The sequence below is a fragment of the Helicoverpa zea genome, chromosome 19 (assembly GCF_022581195.2).
Source record: "Helicoverpa zea isolate HzStark_Cry1AcR chromosome 19, ilHelZeax1.1, whole genome shotgun sequence".
NCBI lineage: Eukaryota > Metazoa > Arthropoda > Insecta > Lepidoptera > Noctuidae > Helicoverpa > Helicoverpa zea.
This window is the reverse complement of record NC_061470.1, coordinates 524328-548116: the sequence shown is the minus strand read 5'-3', so window position 1 is coordinate 548116 and position 23789 is coordinate 524328. Positions and strand designations below refer to the sequence as shown.

At 40.7% G+C, this 23789-nt stretch overlaps 3 protein-coding genes across 4 annotated transcripts; 2 read left to right on the top strand and 1 right to left on the bottom strand.

Annotated features, from left to right (window-relative positions):
* Positions 1-45: 45 nt before the first annotated feature.
* On the top strand, positions 46-14027 carry LOC124639410 (zinc finger protein 668-like). Of its 2 annotated transcripts, XM_047176759.1 has the most exons (5): positions 48-399; positions 837-964; positions 12460-13206; positions 13284-13356; positions 13420-14027. In XM_047176759.1, exons 1-5 carry the CDS (start codon positions 244-246, stop codon positions 13531-13533), a joined length of 1218 nt encoding a protein of 405 aa, XP_047032715.1. In that variant the 5' UTR covers positions 48-243; the 3' UTR covers positions 13534-14027. The 2 variants fall into 2 exon arrangements, with proteins under 2 accessions (XP_047032714.1, XP_047032715.1); XM_047176758.1 differs by having other exon boundaries at positions 46-399; positions 13284-14027.
* A 94-nt stretch (positions 14028-14121) lies between these two features.
* On the bottom strand, positions 14122-16281 carry LOC124639411 (alpha-ketoglutarate-dependent dioxygenase alkB homolog 7, mitochondrial-like). Its single transcript, XM_047176760.1, has 5 exons — positions 15801-16281; positions 15399-15586; positions 14955-15131; positions 14748-14872; positions 14122-14571 (listed from the first exon to the last, which is right to left on the bottom strand). The coding sequence occupies exons 1-5, from the start codon at positions 15907-15909 to the stop codon at positions 14388-14390; spliced, it is 783 nt and encodes a 260-aa protein (XP_047032716.1). The 5' UTR covers positions 15910-16281; the 3' UTR covers positions 14122-14387.
* A 3933-nt stretch (positions 16282-20214) lies between these two features.
* On the top strand, positions 20215-23717 carry LOC124639608 (poxin-like; the record flags this gene model as incomplete). Its single annotated transcript, XM_047177050.1, has 3 exons — positions 20215-20337; positions 21066-21257; positions 22841-23717. Coding segments are annotated over 3 exons (591 nt in total), but the record flags the coding sequence as incomplete, so codon positions are not given.
* Positions 23718-23789: the final 72 nt, after the last annotated feature.

Below are 23789 nucleotides of genomic sequence, written 5' to 3'. Positions count from 1 at the left end.
AACACATAAACAAAAATCAAGAATGTTTGAAATATAGTCAAATTGTCTATGAAATTGTTGACGTGACGCGTTTGTCAATTATTGTCAAACAAGAAAACTGTCAAAAATCAAAACCGAAGCTGCGGTGTTGTTTTTGACCCGTTTTTTTCTGTTCTGTATTCTTAATAAGGAATTAAAACCAATTTAAATCTCGGTTAATAAACATTGCATGCGACAGTTCAGTAAAGTTTTATGTCTTAAAATATGGCGGCCGAAGTGATGAAGTTGGAGGTAGAGATGGAGACGTGTTGTGTATGCGGCGGCGGCGGCGAGCTGCTCTCACCCGAGGAGCACGACGCGGGCGCTCCGCCCATGCAGGTGCCGCTGCGCACCATGTTAGTGCACCTCAACTCCAGCAAGGTACGGTATAAAAACTAACTTGAAGCATCAGACAGACATAACTTTTTCATAACCTAAGTATAGTGTTGGCGGGAACCAGTGTCCTGTACAAAATTGTATTGGTTAACTATGGAGCTTTCACTTACAGAACCACTTAAAGTGTTCCGTTTGTCTTGATTAGCAACTAAACACATATACCTTAAATGAATAGGTGCTGTCAATAACATCCCTAATATAACCCACTGATCATACTTCTCTCTTCCATAGTCATTTATAAAACCATGGAGGAAGACTTGTGGAACCTAAGAATGAATGATCATGATACCTTTCACAAGTATTCCTTAAAAACCAATCATGTTAAACTAAATCAGTTCATTAGCTTTAGTAAATGACAGTACTGGACTCGGTTAGTTAAGAACTGTAGAAGTGTCATGTCGGTACTGTGTACTTGCTGGCAGGTGGTGCCTGAAGGACGTCTGTGTGGCAGCTGCATCAGGCGCACCATGGAGTCCTATGAGTTCAGCACAGCACTCTCCTCCCGAGGAGTTCCACCACTCAGTGAGAAGATCAGGGCACTGAGAAGAAGGTCTTTGTGTTTCATTTCTATCCAAAATATGTGTAACTAATTTGAAAAATTATTTTATTGTTAGAAAGTTACATTCTTCCTGAGTAAACTAGGCTATTTTATCCCAATATGGGCAGCAGTTCCCATAGGATGCATGTAAAAACATAGGAAAATGGCTAGTATGTAAATAATGGTTTCCCAGATTCACAACTCTTTGTAAATTGCAACACTTATAATATAAAAGTGTTGTCTGCTTGTTTTAATTTATGTATCTTTCACCGGAAAATAACAGGACTCGTAAGTTGATCAATTTTCTAGGTAGTTGATCAATTCTGGGAAAATAATAAACTGCAGTTGAAATGTACCATCTAACGCATTGAATTTTAGCTAATTGGTCAACATACGGTACCTAGCCGTAATTTCATAATTAACTATGGATAATAATAATGGTTCCGAAAAACAAATTAAGCTCCTGCGATCTATGGCCGACTATTATTCTTATTTACCAGCATTATAATGAATTACCGACAAAAAATCCAAAACATAAACAACCAAAAATATCAATTTTAACTACAAATATGAGCAGGTTCAAATAACTTTTTCTCCTAAAAAAAAAAACTATCTTCGAGTAATAAAACTAAAGTTCCGACTAGAATACTGAACTTCTGACAAAATTACTAAGTTACGGACAACAGAGTTTTTGACAAAATAATCATATTTTTACAACTTACATGAACTGTTATAATTTCTATTGTTGAGGTTGAAGGTTGCAGGTTGCCTTTGATTTTTCAGGGTTTCCATCATCAGGTCCTGATCTGATGACTATGGGACCAACTGGCAGCTATTTCGCTTCGAACAAAAAAGAATCACGTAAATCGGTCTATAAACCTCGGCGTAATCGATGTAGGTACATACATAGAAAAAAAAACATACCGGCCGAATTGAGAACCTCCTCCTTTTTGGGAAGTCGGTTAAAAATATTCTAGGAAACCAAAATCTACTTGGTTTTAGATTAAAGCGTAAATACTACTTTAATTCTAACTTTTTCCTTAACCTGAAATAAGTACCGATATCGAAGCATACCCGTGGTAAGTAAAATTCATGATATATGAAGCAAGTAAAAGTTTTTCTTGTCATTTATTTATTTTTGAACATAGATTTTACATTTTTAAATATTAAATATAAAAATAAAAAACATTTAAAAATATAAAAAATAGGTTGCCACCGATATCGGGCACAGGGTCCAAGGTACCGGTGGTTAGGGTCCCAGAGACAGAAACCTCCTCACAATACGCGCCGTATCAAGGAGTTCTGCCTTCTGAATCAGTCCCTTGATCCAGCCGCCTAACGAGAGCCTCCTGAGGTGTTGGTCGAGGCTCTTGGCTATTAGACCATTGGCCGTAACGACAATCGGCACAATGATAGCCGTGTCGACATTCCACATGGCGACAACCTCGTGCGCTAAGTCAAGATACTTTATTTGTTTCTCTTTCTCAGCTTTCACGAGGTTATCGTCATGCGGGACGGCAACATCGACTATCATCGCGCGGCGCGCTAATCGATCTATCACCACTATATCAGGCTTATTGGCTGCAATAGTCCTGTCAGTGATGATAGATCGATCCCAGTACAACGTGATATGGTCGTTTTCGAGAACTGGGTCGTGCGCATACTTGTAGTACGGTACCTCAAGATCTACAAGTTTTTACTGCAGAGCAAGCTGCTGGTGGATGATCTTGGCCACTTGGTTATGTCTGTGCAAATATTCACCGTTAGCCAAACGAGAACAACCAGAAATAATATGTCTGATAGACTCACCCGGATGGTGACATGCCCGACATATGTCAACCGTCCCGTCTCTCATGATATATCTCCGGTAGTTATTCGTAAGGATAACTTCGTCCATAATTGCACATACAAACCCTTCGGTTTCTCCAAATAAGTCACCGAAGCATAGCCAAGATACGGACGCTTTGAAGTCTACATCGGGGCCATGAAGAGCCCCGAAGAAGCGTCCGTGTAGCTGTTTGCTGTGCCATACCTCCTTGCGATCATGGGTAGTTAATACCACAGGTTTGCGCCAGTTCTCATTTGCCAACGATAGCGGGGTGAGTCCTCTGTCCACTGCTACCACATCACGGTGCATACCCACGTCGCTTTTAAGAAAATATTCTCTGAGACTGCACACCTCGCGGTTGTCGAGCGTCTTTGCATTTAAAAAGCCTCGACCTCAAGTAAAAGTTATTATTACAAGTACATTTTTATATTTTTTAAAGTATTGTTTAACCACTGAGAATAATATTTTCAGTATAATGTTATAGTTAAAATGGCTAAGTCTATGAAATATGGAAGGTAATTTATGAATTAACTAGCTTCTGCCCGCGACTTCGTACGGGGATCCTGTCCCTTATGCCAGCGACTACGGGGTCAGCAAAATCAAAGATCTGAATAGTCTCATATTGAATTTTAAGGGCCCGTTGACTTGAAAACAACGGAATACGCATAACCATTAGAAACGTTCCATAAAGATAAAGATAAATTTATTTGTTAAAAACATATGTTATAAAGGTGTTACATATATTAAATTTTTGTACTTTAACGGCAAAAGCACAGCAGACTAAACAAAACCCTGAGAACTGAACCGCAATAGACGCGACCATAGGGATAAAAGTAGTGATTCTAATTAGTCCGCATTTAAGTTGTGTGGGGCAAAAATATCACACGTATTATTACCTAAAAAAACATTAAATAGATGACAAAGTCGTGGTGACTTAGTGGAAGTCGTGGTGGTTTAGTGGGTAGAGAACCAATCTCTCAAGTATGAGCGTGCGTCTTTGATTCCAGGTCTGGCAAGTGCCTGCCAATGCAACTTTTCTAAGTTCGTATGTACTTTCTACGTATATTTTGGATACCAATGACCGTTATTTGGAGGGGATGTTAAGCTGTAGGTTCCGGCTATCATTGAACATTCTTGGCAGTCGTTATGGGTAGTGAGTCTTACCAAGGGGTGTTGGGTTGAGCGGGTAACCGGGTTATGGAGGTCAGATAGGCAGTCGCTCCTTGTAAAACACTGGTACTCAATTGCATCGTGACTGGAAGTCGACCCTAACATAATTGGGACAAAGGCTCTTGAGATAATAACGACAATAATAATGAGATATAGGCACCGCAGGACATCTGAGGCTGATGACGGGGAGTAGCGACCCCGCGGGGCTATATATACTGAGTTCTCCAGGGAGAGTATACTGTCCCCCCATCTCCGGCCGGTCGGAGTGAACCATGACGGGGGTAGGCCTCACGCCTCTGGCTTGGCTTGGCCGTCCAGAGTGGAGCAGGATTAGTAGCCCTGCTCGGAGGGTAGGTGCCTCATGGGAAGCACAGGGAGCGCGTAATCTGCGTTTAAAGTCCGCCGAGGTATCCTCACCCTTCAGCCGCTCATGTCCCTGTTGCCCTCTTGTTGCTATTCAGTGACTGGTTCCCGGGGGCCCAGTAAGTGAGGTGGCGAGTCTCCACCTGCCATTTTTACATTAGCTAATACATTGTCATCCACTAACATCCCATCACAATAGCCCAATTAGTTTTCCTCCATAGTTAGCAATAGTTTAGCACAGAACCGGGGATTGTCTTTTTTAACGACGTCCACCGGGGATTGTCCTTGAGTTCATTTCTATAGTGTATAAATCAAATCAAAACAAATCGTTTATTTTGCAGCGAATATGGGTACAAAATGAGATGTTAAAGGACAATGGGCAGATTGGTATACCCCACCAATAGCAATGTCATATATATCATTGGATAGGCCTTTTTATGTAGAACAATATTTACTATGACAGCTTTGCTGAAATGTTTGTCCGTTCTGAGATATAGATCAAAAACTGTGCAAAAGTTAGAACTAAGTAATCTATTGATAACTCAAGTTTTTAAAGGAAAATCTAAGAACTACTAAGTGTAAGTCTTGTATGAAAGAAAATCAGATTACAGTATTGATTAGCATCAGTTTTAAGATTGTTTGTAATCTATATCTCAGAACGGAAGAACAATAGAACAAAGCTGTCATAGTAAATGTTGTTCCAGTTAAAAAGACCTATCCAATGATATGTATGACTTTCCTATTGGTGCGGTTTCTCACTACGCCCAACATCCAGTTGGTACAATAAAAGGTTGAAATGCTACATAATAGTAACAATTATGGATCCTAACGGGCACAGTAGTACTTACAAGACTTAAAGTTATTAGTACTTAGATTTTCCTTTAAAAACTTGAGGTATCAATAGATTACTTAGTTCTAACTTTAGCACAGTTTTTGATCTATATCTCAGAACGGACAAACATTTCAGCAAAGCTGTTATAGTAAATCTTGTCCTACATAAAAAGGCCTATCCAATGATATATATGACATTCCTATTGGTGGGGTATACCAGGTCCCATATATTTGTGCCCATTGTCCTTTATGCACAGTTCCAACACATTCTACCTTACGGCATGCAAAAGAAAAATAAATAAAGGGAAGGGATATAAAGGGATAATTGTCGGTTTTGTGTCACCATTTCATTAAAGTTGTCTCAAAAGGGCTTCAGCGTGTTGGCTTCGGCCCCACGTTTGCCTCCCAAAAATTCGGAACTCTGTAGTCCCGAGGTCTGGAAGAGACATACAAAATAATAATGAGATATAACGCAACAGACGCCACGTCTAGTTATGTAAAATTTGTACTAAGCAGTGACTTAACACAAAATTCAAGCGTGTTATATCTTCGTTATTATTTGTTTGTGAGAAGGAGAAAAGAAAAAATACGTGTCCATTATTTTAAGGTTATCTAAAAGACGGACTAATTACTTTTTTTGATTCACCATACCTATTTCATAACATTTATTTCTATACATTTCAAGTGTAGTATTGCTCTTGAAGTTCCACATCAGGTGTTTTAGATCTTCGATGTTTATACGTCAATAGAAAGTGCTTATCAAATTGAACAACTTTTGCTAAAACGTCATACCTGTATATGGTACAGAGAAGCTGGGCTCTTGGGGTTCCACATCAGGTGTTCCAGATCTTAAAATTTATTATCTCAGCTGAAAATGCTCAATCACATGAAACAATTTTTGCCATGGCACCATTTTTGTATCTCTTATAGTTTTGTTGGTCTGTTGGAGTTCTGCATCAGGTCTTCAAGTTTCGAAGATAAATTATAGCCTATATGTTGACCAGGCCTAATACTGATACAACAAAGAAAGAATCATTGAAATCCGTTCAGTAGTTCGGAAGATTAGCGTGTACAACCAAACAGACATACAGACAAACAGACAGAATTTTTTTTTTGGATTTGTGCTCCATTATTGTTTCTAAACCCCACCCAATTATTATTTTTTTAATATATTCAATGTACAGACACAGTTTTGTTACAGATTTATTATATGTATAGATAAAGCACGGTCGCCGAGCAGGAAGAATTTCGTACATTGCCCTGGTTCTACCTGTCTCCCTCTCTCACGCGTGAATAAGTTGCATCCCGCTCACACGGTAGCGTCGACCGCGGGCAACAGGAATTACAAACCTTTTGTGTGCTTTCGTAAGGTTTATATTTGTATGCTAGCATTTTTTTTACCTTGAGTCAAGCCTATAACGCCCACTCGACGCTTTATCTGTTGTTCAAAAATCAAAATTTAACGGATGACATTCCATAACGTGATGCGCTAGTGATCGGTCAATTTGTTCGTAGTGAAATAGTTTCTGCAGACGTTTGTGTTTTGTTTTGTTTTCTTGTTAAATTACTGTTAAGTTATCGTTATTTAGTTTTCTTGTTAGTCGGTTCTACATTGTTAAGTTTTTTTGAAAATGGAACCGGGGCCGTCTACCTCGCGTCCATTCAAAGACTTTGTTTCTCCGCGGAAGAAGCGAAAAATGTCGCACTTTAGTGAAAGTGAGAAGTTGATGATTATCAACGTCTTTAAATACGTAAAAGAATCTTGGCCTGCTGATAAATATCCTTCAAAACAGGAGATGAAAGATAAAACGGCCGATATTTTAGGCATTTCGAAATCGGCGGTGTACCGTATTCTAAACGAATACACTAAAACGGAAACTGTCAAGCCAGCTGCAGCACCAAAAAACGCATGTCAATTATTGAAAAGATAGATGATTTCGACAAGTCGTGCACTAGAAAAATTGTGCATAGCTTTTATTTAAAAGGAGAGTTACCTACAGCAAAAAAGGTATTACAGGTAGTAAATACCGATGAATCCCTACCAAGCATGGGCCTGACATCGCTGAAAAAACTTCTAAAACATTTGAAATTTAAATATGTCAAACGAAGGAGAAATAATGCGTTAATCGATAGAGATGACATAGCATTGTGGCGTATAAAATATTTGAAAAACATGAAAACTTTTCGAGAGCAAGGACGACCAATATATTACTTGGATGAAACTTGGGTGAATGCAGGTAAGACTATATATTTGATTTACATTTAACCCGCGATTTCATTAGTTTAAAAACTATACTACATATTTCTTATTTTTTTAAAATTGTATTTATTTTTTCTATTCAATTTAACCCCTCTGCTCGACAAGATTTTGACATATGACTTTACCGTTGATTCGGCGGGATATTTTGAATCGCGACATGGAAGTCAAAAATTTGTACTAACTTTCAACACATGAATTCTAAGTCCGTAATGCCTGATCAGAAGTATTTTAACTATAACTTTAGAGCTCACTTATTTGACAACAACGTGCAAAGGTCAAATGGGGTCAGTTAATTCAGAAAAAGATAATAATTACGGTGTTTTTAAGTCTATCGAAAAGTTAGGCATTTCAAATTTGGTGAAAACTTACCAATAAGTAATCGCATCACTTTCTCAAACACAACACAAACGTCATATTTATAACATTTTCAATCCGTTGCAATACATTTCGTGCACTTATTTATGTTCAATAACTAAAAAATCAGCACATAAAATACACAATAAAAATGAACAATTTACAAGATCAGTCAAGTCACAGACAAGTAGAGTTTGGAATGGAGTATTTTTTTTTTTTCAATCAGCGGTGTGCATTCGATACCAAAATCGGAAATTTATTATAAATAATCGAATACCAATTTTATATATACCTATTTTTTAATAGCAACTTATTTCAATTTTATTTATTAATTTTAAATTATAGGTTCAATTTGTTTTTGTTAAGAAAAAAGATATTTAAGTTTTTAGCATTAAATTTTTATATGTATTATTTATTTTGGTGTTGCGTCATTCGTAATAATTTTTAACTTTAATTGAATTTTTATTACCTATTACGGAATTTTAATTTATTCTTATATTATTTCTCAACAATTCTAACATTTTTGTTTCGGCGGAGGGTATGCGGGTGTTCTGAAATATAATGCAATTTGTAACTACCAAAGGTATGTACTTATTTGATGATGAGAAACAATAATAATAATTGATTGATTTGCCCCGCAGGGCATCTGAGGCGGATGACGGGGAGTAGCGACCCCGCGGGGCTATATATCCGAGTGCTCCAGGGAGAGTATACTGTCCCCCATCTCCGGCTTGCCGGAGTGAAGCATGACGGGGGATAGGTCTCCCGCCTCTTGGCTTGCCTTCACCGGCCGGTCAGAGTGGAGTCGCTAGAGTAGGGTTAGCAGCCCGCTCGGAGGGTAGGGGTCTCGTGGTAAGTGGCGAGTGGGCCGGTGATGCTGGACCCACAGGGAGCGCGTGATCTGCGTTTAAAGTCCGCCGAGGTATCCTCACCCTTCAGCCGCTCATGTACCTGTTGCCCTCTTGTTGCGATTTAGCGACTGATTCCCGGGGGCCCAGTAAGTGAGTTGGCGAGTCTCCACCTGCCATTTTTACGTGTATTTATTACATTGTTATCGGCAGGTGCCATAGTTCCCGTAGTTTCCCCATTCCTAGTCCACTAGCATCCCATCACAATAGCCCAAGTAGTTTTCATCCATAGTTAGCAATAGTTTAGCACAGAACCGGGCATTGTCCTTGGGTACATTTCTATAGTGTATACAGGGATAATCGTCGGTTTTGTGTCACCATTTCATTAAAGTTGCCCCACGTTCGCCTTCCAAAAATCCGGGACTGTAGTCCCGTGGTCGGTTAGAGACATAATAATTGATTGATTTTAAAGTCACCAAATATTTTTAACCGAATCCCAAAAAGGAGGTGGTTCTCAATTTGGATGTTTGTTTTTGGTCGAAAGGGTATATTCCCCATATTTGTTATTAGGTCCAGGATCTGATGATGGAAACCTTGAGAAATCGAGGGCAGCTCTCGAAAATTGTAAGCATAGATAAGGTTATAACTTGACACTCAGATGTATATCTGATAACACTATGAGACAGTAAAGGTTTGGAGCTGACCTGATGATGGAGACCAGAGAAGGTCGAGGGAACTCGACAACCGTACTTCTCTCGTCTCCATCTCCTTCACTGTTGCAGAGGCCTCGTAAATACGAATAATATAAGCACAAACACGAGAAAGTTTAAATATTCAGTTGTCGAGTTCCCTCGACCTTCACTGGTCTCCATCATCAGGTCAGCTCAAAGCCTTCACTGTTGAATAGTGCTACCAGGCAAACACCTGAGTGATAAGATTTCAACCTATGTATTTCTGCAACTTTCGAAAGTCGCCCTCGATTTCTCAAGGTTCCATCATCAGATCCTGACCTAATGATAATGGGACCACCTCGGAAGTACACGCTATCAAACAAAAAAAGAATCATCAAAATCGATAAATAAATGGCTGAGTAATCGCGTAACAAACATACAAAAAAAAACGGTCGAATTGAGAACCTCCGCTTTTTGGGAAGTCGGTTAAAAATAAGTCGGCGGCGGCCATCTTTCCATCTTGGACCAGCTTTCGATGAACAGCGAACTATTTGCCCCTTCAAACAATAAAATCGTCATAAAATTTTACGATAACTACACCTAACTACGGCTCTCGTCAAATAGCTTTGCCGCTCAGTTAAAAAGTTGGAAGTAACGAATCGCCATTAAGTTTGGCAGATCTACAGGAATCCTGCACATAAAACACCCGAAGAATAAGTCTTCATTTGCCGTCTTCAGAAACCCTAAAAACCGAAGATTTTTTTTATTCCGGCTACAACGTATTTTCTACCACTGATTTTCTAGCATTTTTTTTCAAAATAAATTAAGTCATTTTACTTTTCCTAATTTATTTTCAGATTATGGTAAGTATACAAAAGTGCAATTTAGTAATATTATAATATCAAATAATATAAAATTATTAAATCGATTCTTTATTTTAACGAATCGGATCATTCGATGCAAAACTTCTATCACCGTCGCCATCTTGTCTATGCGTCTTCAAATTTAAAAAAACAACTAATGTAAACAAACATGGCGAGTTCGATCAGAATTCGCGGTAATTACGATTGGATTTTAAAAAGGTATATTTCTAACGGGATGCTAAATATGAAAGGTTTGAATGCGTAATAATAATTTAAATTTATTTAGTTATTTTATTTAGTACTCACAAATGTGGTTTGATTGGAAAGAAAATAAATATGAGCGTAAATAATTAGGAAAGTGTATGACTGATTCGCAGACCCCAATTGGGGTCTAAACCGAGCTTACGGTGACATTGATGTTCAGACCCCGATTGGGGTCCGCTACGGATTTGACGGTTAAACATATAATAAAACAAAAAATATATTTTCAGGGCACACTGTCGGCAAAGTGTGGGAAGACACTACAGTGAAGTCACGCAAACAAGCCTTTTTAGAGGGTCTGTCGACGGGCGCTAAGAATCCTACGTCTAAAGGCAACCGCTTAATTATTCTGCATATTGGAGGCGAAGAAGGATTCGTGCCGGAATCAGAATTGGTTTTTGAATGCAAAGGTTAGCAATAGGCTTTGCCTATACCTTTATGTAAACGTGTATTATTTTATGCTTTAATGTAGGTTATTTTTTGTGGAAATAAACACATTTGTATTTGTATTTAATTTTTAGGTACAGGCGATTATCACGAATCAATGAACGCCGCCAAATTCGAAAATTGGTTCAAAGAAATGTTGCCAAGACTTGAGCCGAACGCGGTGGTTGTGATGGATAATGCGAGCTACCACTCAAGGCGAAAGGAGAAACCCCCGTCACAAGTTGGAATAAAACAAATATTAAAAAATGGCTCACATCTAAGAAGATTACTTATGAACCAAAAGAAACCAATGTTCAGTTATTGGAAAAGGTGAAAGGTGTAAAAACAGAGTACCAATCGTACGTTATAGATGAAATGGCGAAAGAAGTTGGTGTGGAAGTATTAAGATTACCTCCATACAACTGTGAGTTGAACCCTATTGAATTGGTGTGGGCAGACGTGAAGGGCTACGTGGCAAGAAATAATACCACATTTAAGATGGTAGACGTAAAAAAACTGCTCCAAGAGGCGTTGAAAAACATTACACCGGAAAAATGGAAAAACTGTATAAGCCACGTAAAAAAGGAGGAAATAAAATTAGGTGGTTTAGACAATAATATCGACAAAACTATTGATTCTTTTATCATCAATGTAACAGGTGAAACGTCGTCTGAGGAAAGCAGCAGCTCTGATACCACGGAATCTGATTCTGATTAATAAATAATAAATGTTTATTTTTAAAATGATTTTATTTATTAACATCAAATCTAAAATACCTAATTATATTACCTATTACCAAAAACTGTCATAGAATAGAATAAAAATAGAATAGAATTCAAAAAAAATATTTATTTGCCATTTTTCCGTTATTCAAGGTAGGTACATATAAAAATCCTATATTTTTTACTAGTACACGACAAAAAATGTTTGTGACCACTGTCAGTAGGTAAATAGGTCAATGTACGAAATTCTTCCTGCTCGGCGACCGTGCTTTAGTAGGCAAGTAAAGATTAAAAATTACAAAGCATAGTTTTCAGTAGACCGTAATTTATACTGGTAAAAAAGTATTATAGCCACAAACAGTGATGTTTATTTTTCGAAGACTTTAGTATCTCATTCGGTTGTTTCGTAATTTTTATTCGGAGGAAAGTAGTCGGAAAGTCAGTATTTTAGTCAGTAACTTTAGTATTTTGAGTAAGGGCAATTCTTATTTTTTTGTCGGAGCTTTTATTACTAGCCATTAACTATATTGCTACAAGTAAAATCATCCACAAATGGGCCAATTGTTGTCCAGTGTACTATTTGACGGTACACTACTATCCATCACTTAATACACTTTTCTCTGATTGGTCGACAGCACTTGTCATAAGCATAAGCACATGAGTCTTTTAACCAATCAACGTACACCTCGCCTTTGTCGGATGATTTAACAGTAAGGCGTCGTAAATTAATCAACTTACTAAAATACATAGTTAAATAGTCCATTTCAACTGCCATTTATAATTTTCAGAGAGTTGGTCAACTACCTATAAAATTGATCAACGAGTTTTGTTATTTTCCAGTGACATATTTATTTTATGATCAATATAATGTTACCAGCATAAACACCAGTGTAAATGTTTTTAAAATTAGGTTGCATGAGTTGACTCAGAAGATCGACGTGTTCATCGTGGTGGGCGGCGCGGGCGCGGGCGGCGCCTACTCCGAGGAGGACATCATCATGGTGGAGCGCGAGTCGCTGGCGGCCGCCGCCGCCGCCGACGACGCCGAGCTGCAGCGTGCCCGCAACGCCCGCGGCGACCACGTGTACCAGTGCTCCGTGTGCCCGCAGTCCTTCCCGCGCCTCGCCGACTTCCGCGCCCACGCCGCCGCGCACCCCGCCGCCGCCACGCACTGCTGCTGGACGTGCGGCGCGCAGTTCCCGGGCCGCGCCGCGCTGCGCCAGCACGCGGCCCGCGCCTGCGCCGCGCTGGCCTGCCAGCTGTGCGGCCGCGCCGCCGCCGGGCCCGCCGAGCTGCGCCGCCACGAGGCCGCGTGCCCGCCGCGCTGCCCCGCCTGCGCGCTGCTGCTGGCGGACCGCGCGGCGCTGGCGGCGCACTGCGCGGCGCTGCACGGGCGCGGCGCGCGGGCTCCGCTCGTGTGCGCGCAGTGCTTCCGCACGTGCGACACGCCCGAGCTGCTGTCGGCGCACATGCTGCGCCACCGCCAGGCCAAGCAGTTCGTGTGCGGCTACGACGGCTGCATCCTGCGCTTCGCCACGCGCACCAACCTCATGGCGCACATCCGCAAGTGCCACGCCGGCGACCTGCCCGAGCCCGAGCCCGAGCCCGCGCCCGAGGAGCCCGCGCCCACCACCACCTGCGAGCACTGCGGCCGCACGTCAGTACTCTGCGCCATTTTACCTGCATTCAATGTGTGTGTATAGCCTTTGTCAAACATGAGTAACATGTTCGCAGGTTCGGCTCGGTGGCGGCGATGAAGCGTCACGCGCGCGTGCACCGCGGCCGCGACTCGGCGCCGGCGCCACAGGTACGTACACACGTGCACGACGTGCCGCGTGCTCTGCCGTGTACTGACGTGCCGCGTGTGCAGGACGAGGGCGCCGACTCGCCGGAGGGGGAGGACATGGAGGGCGAGGTGGAGTACCTGGAGGTGGACGAGCTGGACGACGCCGACCAGAAGCCCATGCTCATGCAGATGGACTGAACTGACGCCGCGGGACCCTCGCCACTGCCCGTGGCACACTCTTTGACTGCATGGTTTCATTCAATATTCCTCTGTTCTTTGTAAAATATCTACTATTTCTACAAAACCATACTGGTAAAAGTGCCTGCTAAGAATGATAAATACAATCCTGATGAAATGTTGACCTATACTAATATTATAAACAGGAAAACTTTGTTTTTTGGTTGTAATGGATAAACTCCTGGACCGATTTTAAATATTCCTTCACCATTAGAAAGCTATATAATCTGCGAGTAACATAGGAGGCTATATTTTATCCCGGTGCGGGCAGTAGCTCCCACGGGTTGCGGGTGAAACCGCGGGAAAACTAGTAACCTATATAGTGGACTCAAGTGAACCTCTACAATGTAAATGTGGATAAAATATATTCATGTTAACTTGTAAGCTTATGCTTACACATTGATGGCTTCTATAGTTTTAGTAAACTCTAAAATAAATATAATAAATTTTTATAATAAGGTCCTTTTATTTTACCCTACAAAACTTCAAATTTTTTTTTTTCTATAAAAACTGAAAAAAATTGTAATCTGTAGGCTAATTAAAACAAAGTTTCAACAATAACAATTTATTATAACAACAACATTATAATACTAAATAATGGTGAAAAAATACTTCAATGTCATTAGACAATATCACATGAATACCTAAGTAGGTAGGGGAGCAAACCTACACATTCTGCTGGATTCCTATGCAATCTGTGGCTATCACAGAAAACTTCAATTTGTAGGTACAGCCGACCAGTTGCATTGCATGTTTACAAACATGCCGTGCTATATCAACCAACTGGTAGGATAAGGTAGCAGTGTTGCGGGTCGCTAAGGCGTGGGCGTGTCGGGGTCGGTGAGGGCGCCGCGCTGCACGTCGGGCTGCGCGTCGTGCGGGCGCGGCGCCGTGCGGCAGATGAGCGCCACGCGGCGCAGGCGCGGCAGACGAGCGCCCCGCCACGTGCTGTGCTCGCCGCCCAGCACCGCGTGAGTGAACTCGTAGCGCGCCACTCCTCTGCACACAACAAATGTTACCAACTTTACACTTGCGAGGTAAAACGGTTATTACATTAGTCATTGAAAGTGGAAATAAATCAAACTTAAACATTTCATCCGATTCTCACAGGAATTGGATGAGGAACAGCTAGTACTTGATAAATGGCATGGTTGTTAAGTAAGAAATGTGCTTACTTCATGACATAGAGCGCACGTCGTGCCAGCAGCGCGTTGAGCTCGAGGTGCTTCTTGTCGTTGTGCACGAGCTGCATCACCGCACTCGACGCCAGGCACAGCCCCGCGATCACGTCGCCGCAGAACTGCACCACAGACATTACGAAGAGAAGTTAGGGATAGTTGGAAAGAATGATTGACAGAAATGACAAGTGAAGAGATACAGACGCGCACGGCGTCGATGTGCGGCTTGATGTGGCCGGCGGCGGCCAGGTCCAGCACGTGCACGTGCGGCAGCGCCTGCGCCTGCTCCCCGCCCAGCGCCAGCGCCCGCACGCGCGCCAGCACCACCGAGTTCTCCGGCGACCACTGCCGCCGCTCCGTCTCGCGGAAACCATGGATCGCCTGCAACCATTTAATGGACAAATCTACTATCTACTTGCTGACCTGTAAAAAACTAAAAATAAAACAGTAATGCTACAAAGATATAATGTGACAATATTTCAAATTAACATCATCATTGTTTAGAAACAATACATCATGGCAAGACTGAAAACTTACATATTTTTTTATTAAAACAACTAATAAAATACGCAGGCTAATATGAGTCAAGTGTGCATCTGCTTTTCATTGTTTAGATTTAAAGTACATAATAAGTAAGCAGCTGCTAACATTGTCCCAGTGGTCGAACTCGTATCTCATCCTCCGGAGAACGGGTTCCACCTCGGTGAGCAGGGCGGCCTCCTCGCGCTCCGATATGAAGTCAGGGTACACCTGCATATCACGCAAGACCGCACTGCGCAGAGCTGGCTCCTCGCTCTCCTTCCATGACGGACTCACTTCCACCAAGTTCGGGTCACCTATGCACAAGTAACTTTACTTCAATATGTAATAGTATTTACAGTATGAAGGTAGAGAACCCTGGAAGAACAGGCTACTTTGGTCAGAGTATTTATCTAATTACTACAGATAGGTAAAATTAACTCAATGGAGAAATATAGGTACAAAACTTGTTCGCTAATTGGTGCACGAATCAAGAAACGATTGAGTGGATGTATCTGAATGTTAACCTACCTACTGCTGGTAAAACTTCAGGCTGCAACACAGTGCTGATGCTGCGAGAAACGCTGCAGAACTTCTTATACTTGCAGCTCTTTAGGAAACTAAATGTTAATAAACGCATTTCGATTAAATTATTCAACAAACTTGGATATAAAAGAAAAACTGAAATTGATGTTTTCACTTTTTTACGTACTTTTTCAGTTTTCTTTGACTGACGCTGACATTGACACTATACTGGCTGATTTTGACAGACCACACAGATCCTAAAAAAAAGTATTGTTGACAGTACTGACACTTGTTGGGCTCAAAAATGATTTGGTTTGCCTCGGGTTTAGTTAGGTGCAGAATCCAATCTCGAAGTCCTCAGTTATTTTTAAATATATCATAAATGCAATATTACTTATATATATTTTTATACGAAAGAACTTCTTATCCATGAAATTAATAGTCGAAAAACATTTGTATGGTAGCGTGACGTGATGTACACACATCTGTTTGTTTTGTCTCTAGAACGTTTTCAAGTTGGTAAAAACGTAGTAGAGTAGGTAATTATACATACCTATTATACCCTATTTTTATGCTAATGCTATAATAATGCTAAGTAGAAAACAAAATAGAAGCGCCTGCTTGTATCATAACAGTGTACTAATGCGGCTAGAAACTTTGCAGGCGCTTGTGTTGAATAAGCAGGGGCCCGATTCTCCTAATTTTACTTAAGCGACCTTCGATTGACGTTCGACTCGATTCGACTGAGATCCAATCCCGACTCGATTACGATTGAAGCGTATGTGGCATTCCGCTATTTTTTCTTTGAAATAAGCCTTTTTATCCTTTTCTGTCATTCAATAATGAATCATTTTGTCTGCAAATGATTTACGATTGCAAAATGATTGTACAGCAAACTACCGTATAGACCAAAATCATCAAAATAGCAGACCACTCGCACACCAATCAAATGTCAATCGAATACGATTGGTCTTTTATTAGTAGCAGAATGCCCGATATGGTTAAAACTGCTATTACGATCATATTGCGATTCGATTTCTATTCGATTTTGACATTATTAACTTAGGAGAATCGGGGCCCAGAAATAATTTTCAGTTGGTGAGTTTACATTCGCAACATTATTTGAAATATAAAGTTGAGGTACAACAGAACAAGTGGCATGTTTTGTTTCTCACTGACAATGTAGATGCAGATATAAAAACACGGAACGAAACTTGTAACGTTTTGTAAACAGAGCGCTGCAAAATGATAGCTGATACCCGAGCCTTCGCCGCCTGTGTGACGGACTGACGGACATCGTAATACTAAAGTAACTTGATCTTTTCATCTATGTGCAGTTATATTGACAATATGGCCTATGAACTAATTTGTTATTATTAAGAGATTGAGCATTGAGCATTCCCCATGCACAAACATTTAGAAGAGCAGAATTTCTTCTGCGTAGATTTGTTTTACATAGGTATGTACACGACATCACCATATTATAATCAAGGGTACCTACCACCTATATTGTTAGAGACGAACGTCAAACTTATAAAACTCCTCTTTTTGCGTCGGGTGTACCTACACAGCTGCATCCGGTAGAACTGAAGGCGCCTCTAACATTACATGGTAAGGCTAAGCAAACGATTACGTGAGCTCCTATATCTGAACTGGAGTAGAGATGAGGTGATGCTGCGCGAAGCAGTAATTACTTCTTCACGTGGGCGATGTCGCGGGGTAGTTACATAACGTTTATTCTATTATGTATGAATAGGTTCTGACGTGATATGGCATACGACATGCAGTGCAGCGCACATAGGACGCGTGCAGCATTGATTACCGCTTGATGCCGCAGAGCGAATAATATTGGAGATGTCAGCGGGATGACATAATATATGCTTATATAGACTAAAATGTGACCTGTCCTAATTCCTTTTGCATCGTCTCAATCATAAGCAGAATGGCTCTTCCTTCTCTCAAAACCGTAACTTCCTTACACCTAGGTTTACTTTGCACAATGATGATAATGTCGCGCCTTATCCGCAGCATACCTACCCCGTGGTGCGGCCACAGCTAAGTGTGAAACATGGGTAAGCCTCATCGCGTCCGGTGGCTCAAGGCGCTCGTCAATGCGTCAATGTCGCGACCTGGATTGCCGCACCAACACTACATTAAAGTGAATTCAACTGCAAATTAAATGCTGTGTCGAAGATCGGTATCTCTGTGACCGCTGTCGTCCGTTGACATTGAGCGCGGCCGCCACACGTTCAAAATAATAATAGTTTCAATTTAGATTTTTGTGCCCAATTTTGCGCACAATCTGTGTAATTTGTTGTTAGGTAAATTATTCACTAACAGCATGCAATTTAGAGAACTTGTTATGAGCTAAACATGTTATGTAAACGTCGTCGTGCGACGAGTGCGCTGATGCGTCTCCTATTCATTGACTCGTGTCTGAATACAAAAACATGACCCTTCCTTTAACTTCGCTATAATTGGAAGTAAAATCCGCAAACAAGTCTGTAGCCTCTCGTTACGCAGTGCACACACCGGTGAGGCGGTGAGACTGTAATGTTGCTCGACTGGTTCCCATTACTTTGTTATTCATTTCTTGTTTAACTCTTCTCTTTGTTTTGTGGCCTGTCGCTGACGGAATAAATGTTTTCCATCAAATTGTTCTCGTTAATATGGACAGATCCCAATCAATAAATGCAGTAAGGTCTACAATAATCGAGTTTGAAGCACCATACCCTGCTGATGTTTCCTCATGACCATTAATAACAAAGATGTCAAAGTCCAGTCACATGACTATTGTCTGTCCGGGATGAGTCAGCAAATTGTTTAGTGTTATCGGCTTAGTTAAATGATGTCCTTCATTAGATAAACTAATTTCACGGAAGTGATAGCGACCAGTGATAGGTAATGGTTTGTTCTGTACCTACAAGTACAGTCACATGAGCTGGATGTAGTCGATGTAGCGCCCTGACCATGAGTATGCGTTAACTGATGGTGACGGGTATACATGCTTCGCGAAACTTCTGCCAGACCTTATACTCGTATAGACAGACAGGGCGTTTATAAATAGCGGTGCTCAAGATTGTAAATTAAGTTCTAACCAGTCTTATTCCCGTAGGTATTGCATTTATCATCATGCATGCATCATGTAAACCACATTTCAAAAAACTAAACATCTAAACACTACCCTGCCTCTATATATTTGAAATTTGCAAATTTGTAAGGAAGCACCCACAATTCTACAGTAAAAGAGCAGACATCCAAACAAAACACAAACTTAGACATGGAAACAGACTCAATCTACCAACCTCACGATTAAATATGCATTCCTCTAGTGCGTTTGTTACGTCCATTAAAATCTACAATAAATTACCAGAATACATAAAAAACACTGAATCAAATAATATATTTACCAATAAACTAAAACGATTTCTCTTAGATAAAAGCTACTACACAATTGACGAATATTTCAAAGATAAATACAACGAGGGAAACTAGGATAACTGGAATAAACAAGCAGTACTTAATATATCAATTTATTTACCTTACTTACCGTGCAATACCTTTAATTAAATTCTTACTATTGAGTCATAAATAATAAAAAAAAAAAAAACTACAGCTAATTTATAAATAAATATAAATAAATAAAATAATTAATAACGATTAATACATAATATAGAATATTTATAATATAAATTAATAATATATAAATAAACGAATATAAATTTAATAAATAATAAATAAGTAAAATGTAAATAAATCTACACAGAAATAATACCTACTCAAATATCTAAATATAATAAGATTTTCTACATTTAATTCAATATTATTATATTTAAAAAGCTCTCTTCGTCCTCTCCTCTAAAAACTAACTTTGCTGTGGCCGACAGGGTCCATAATTGTTTCTTTTAATTTTACCCACCAGCCTGTACACATTATGGAATGCAATAAAGTCATTGAGTATTGAGTATTGAGTACTGAGTATTGAGCCCCTGGACATAGAATCCAGAAACTTTTTGTTAGTAGAAAGGACGAAGGACGAAGAGTGTTGTTATGTTTCCTAGATGAAGTTTCGAAAACGTACATAATATGATGAAGCCCGTATGAAACTCTTTCTGTAATGGGAGGTAGTGCCCCGCAACTTTGAGTCATTCATGACTAACACATACCATGATCGTGCTCCACAATTTATAAAAATCGTTGCAACTCACAGACGACCCAAACATCATAGACTATGCTACAGCTGTAAGTCAGTGTTATCTATGATGTGTTTCTTCTTCCTGCCCTATTCCCAATATTATTTGGGGTCAGCGCAATATGTCGTCCGCCTCCATTCTTCCCTGTTACTCGTCATACGGGCACCGAGTCCCTTCTTCAGTCCTCTTTCAGGCAATCTATCCATCTTTTCTTAGGTCTTCTATGATATTTGCAGGTGGAGAAACTGTCTCAGACGACGCACCACTACTGCGACATCTTCACGGAACAACTCCTGGCGCCGCTGGGGGAGCTCGGCTACGTACGCATCGATGAAAATACTGCTGAGAAGGTAAGGGTCACAAGCTTATACTATTTATTTATTGCTTTCCTTCAGGCAACTAGGGAACATAGAAACACTATATCATACAGAACAATACTTATGCCTACACTAAGACATAAAATTATAATAAACCATATACCTACGTCATATGTTGTGCATAAGTACTAAGAAAATTGGGACGAGCGCGTGTCACTCTACCTACGCATTTACTCAGGGACTTCCCGATGAATGAGCGTTGAAAACTGGATATAGGTACCTAGTTCGAGCTGGATAATTAGGTACATTTATTTATGTGGTTCATCAAAACAAGTTTAATCTTGCATAAATTATGAATTGATTCTGAGAACGAATATCTGTAAAGATAAGCTTGTTTGTGACTTATGGGCCTATCTAATATTTCTCTCTTCTACATTTTTCTCAAAGATTTATAAAACCGCCCCCTAGATATATCCAAATCCAAACTAATACTATAAATGCGAAAGTAACTCTGTCTGTCTGTCTTTTCTTCACGCCTAAACTACTGAACCGTATGAAATTTGGTACAGACATAGTTTGGAAGTTGAGAAAGTATATAGGATAGATTTTATTACAAAAATAAAATTTATTCCCGACATACAGCGCCATCTATTGGTCAAACCAAAAATCTGCCGGAAGTCACTATTCCACGCGAACGAAGTCACGGGCAACAGCTAGTATCTACTAAACGATCCCCATAAACCTACATTACGTCTTTCCAGGTGTTCATCAACCGCAGCAAGCGCCTGCTGGTGGTGTCCAGCGACGGCGTGCTGGCTCAGTGGCGGCTGGCCCCCACCTTCGAGTCCGCCAACCTGTACGTGGCCGGCACTCCCGTCGTCAACCAGGCGGGGGAGCTGGTCTCCCTCGTCACCGCTAAGAGGGGGAACCATTATGCTGTGTCTACTTTTGAGGTACGCCATACCCATACAGAAATGCATAGTATTTAACACCATGTCTGTTGTAACTTGAAGAAACTGCTACAAAAAAAACGGTTGTCTGTAAAGTCGGTTTACTGACGATAGTCGAACGTGACAACGTCATAAGAAATTGATCGTCAGATGTCGAACGCTGCCGAACGCGGAGGCCGATCGTGCCTCTTTGTCGCTCGTTGCGTGCTCTCGCTTGCCCTACAAGCCTTAAACGGAACGCCTCAGAGCGAGGTAACGACGCATGAGTCATGTTTTTTCGTGCGTGCAGCCGGCTCCATCGATTTATAAGACGTTGTCACGTCAAAAGAAAAGAAAAATATATTTTATAAAAATTGGTGTCAATTAAATTGGCCCGAAGTGTTTCGTCGTCCTGACGTACGTCAACCGCAGCTAAAAACCAATCCCGAGTGACGGCTATGACGCGATGCGCTGCGGGCCAATCACCGCTTTACCGCCGCCCCCGCGCTCCCTTCATACCACCAAAGGGACCCAATAAATCACTTCTGCGCAGGTGAAAGTCAGGGCTCGACTTCCGTGCCGGTAACTGTACTTAACTAGCAAACGACAAGTCAGTACATGAACGCGCGATTGATTATTTAAAATGTGTAGGTAGTTATAAAAAGTAATCTCGTAATCTTGATTGCAACTACAATTTGTAGTTAGTAATCAAATTTTTTAACTACTTTTTACGATTATTTAATGTAATTTGCAGTTTTGATTACTAACTACAATATGTAGTTGTAGTTAGTAATCAGTAGTTAGATTTCATTTTGCCCAACACTGGCTATGGTCCATAATTATTTCGATCGAATAGTAAAGCAATTGATTTTTTACTCATCGTGAAATAGTTCTATTACCTTATTATTATAGTTTTGTTATAGCATAACCTACAATCGCTGCACTAGCGGACTGATGCTATTTATTTTAATTATGAAAGCACGAATATTCGACAATATATCACTGAACATATATTTAATATCGAAAGAATCATTACCTTTATCGTCGCAATTATCGTTGCTATAAACAATTTACACCACATTCACTTTTCAAGCAGCTGTTTACGCGGACGCATCGCTCACTCAATTGGGAGAGAGACAGATGTCGAACGCTGCCGAACGCGTAGGCCGATTGTGCGATGGAACGCCTCAGAGCGAGGTAACGCCTCAGAGCGAGGTAACGCCGCATGAGTCATGTTTTTTCGTGCGTGCAGCCGGCTCCATCGATTTATAAGACGTTGTCACGTCAAAAAGCTATACAATAATACCTAAATTGAATACCTGTTCCATCTTTATTAGGGTGCAGCATCTGCAAGTTCAGTTTGAAAATATAATAGTGTAAAAAACTTAAAAAACACGTTAGTCATGTATCGTCATCAGAACTCAGAGCGTGTAAAGTTTCATCCTAATCGAAGACCGGGAAATAGGTCAAATTAAGATTCTAAGATTTTCTTACATACAAGTGAAATTAATATACCTAAGCGTGTTAGAAAGAACAATATCGTCCATTGAATTTGAGTCAACGGAGTGTTTTGTCTAGAGCTTACACATTACTTTTCTATGTTGCAGGGTGAAGGCGGATACTTCGACACATCAGAAGCGTGGCAAGTCCGGGACATTCCTGAGGGTTGTGGCGTGTACGGTGACCGCACCTTCCCCAGCCGCGATGAGCTGAGGGCCTACGTCAGCAGCCTCCCCCCCATCGACGCCCCACCCGCTGGTCCCCCCACCCCTATTCTCTGGCGGGGCGCCACCCCCCGCCTCGTGCTGCTCGCCAAGAACGGCCGTCAGATCTCGCACCAGTACTTACACGGAGTCAGCGCCGACAATATCGAGTACTTGTGAGCTGGCTCTTGGGTAGAAGAAGTAGTAAATTCGCCACGACAGGAATTGTGACGGAATAGCTACCTACTGATGTTGATTTTGCTAGGATTAATTTTTTAATACTTTAGTTAGTTAACAAGTCTGCAAGTGATGTTTAGATACACTGCATTACTACATAATTTGTTATTACATAGACAACATTTTCAATTGTTGAGTAGTGAGTAAGTAAATAACTACCATTTCATACAGTACAAATTATCGCAAGACACGCCTAGTAGCCATTCAAAATACCACATCAATATCAAAACAAAATCAACGATGCACTACGAAGCTTCTGCCTTCTGCGTCACAGTTCACACACATAATTATTATTAGTTAACCGACCAGAAAATATGTGTTTCTATAAGTTAATTGTCCAAGTCATTAGCAACGAGTGCAACAGTAGAGCAATGAGAAGCATGTGTTGCTCGGTACGTTTTTCTTTCGTTCCCAGCAGACGCGCCGCGAGTGTAGAGCACTGGCGGCCAGTCTGCCGGGGGCGGCAGGAACACCTACTGGGTCATTCACGCTTCTCATAGCGGGAAACTTGTATACACAGTGCATAAATAAACAGTTGAGTTTAGAAAAACTAAAGAGTAAAATAATTAGTAGAATGTTTTTTTCTCAAAAACAATTTTCAGAGGCACTTTCTACT

What these genes read in the sequence shown, in the direction of transcription:
- LOC124639410 (XM_047176758.1), top strand. Translation starts at nt 244, where the DNA reads ATGGCGGCCGAAGTGATGAAGTTGGAGGTAGAGATGGAGACGTGTTGT. An exon ending in ATCAGGGCACTGAGAAGAAG is followed by an intron (nt 965 to 12,459) that starts GTCTTTGTGTTT and finishes TTTTAAAATTAG; the next exon opens with GTTGCATGAGTTGACTCAGA. An exon ending in TGCGAGCACTGCGGCCGCAC is followed by an intron (nt 13,207 to 13,283) that starts GTCAGTACTCTG and finishes ACATGTTCGCAG; the next exon opens with GTTCGGCTCGGTGGCGGCGA.
- LOC124639411 (XM_047176760.1), bottom strand. Translation starts at nt 15,909, where the DNA reads ATGCGTTTATTAACATTTAGTTTCCTAAAGAGCTGCAAGTATAAGAAG. An exon ending in AGTTCGACCACTGGGACAAT is followed by an intron (nt 15,132 to 15,398) that starts GTTAGCAGCTGC and finishes AAATGGTTGCAG; the next exon opens with GCGATCCATGGTTTCCGCGA. An exon ending in CGCACATCGACGCCGTGCGC is followed by an intron (nt 14,873 to 14,954) that starts GTCTGTATCTCT and finishes TCTGTGGTGCAG; the next exon opens with TTCTGCGGCGACGTGATCGC.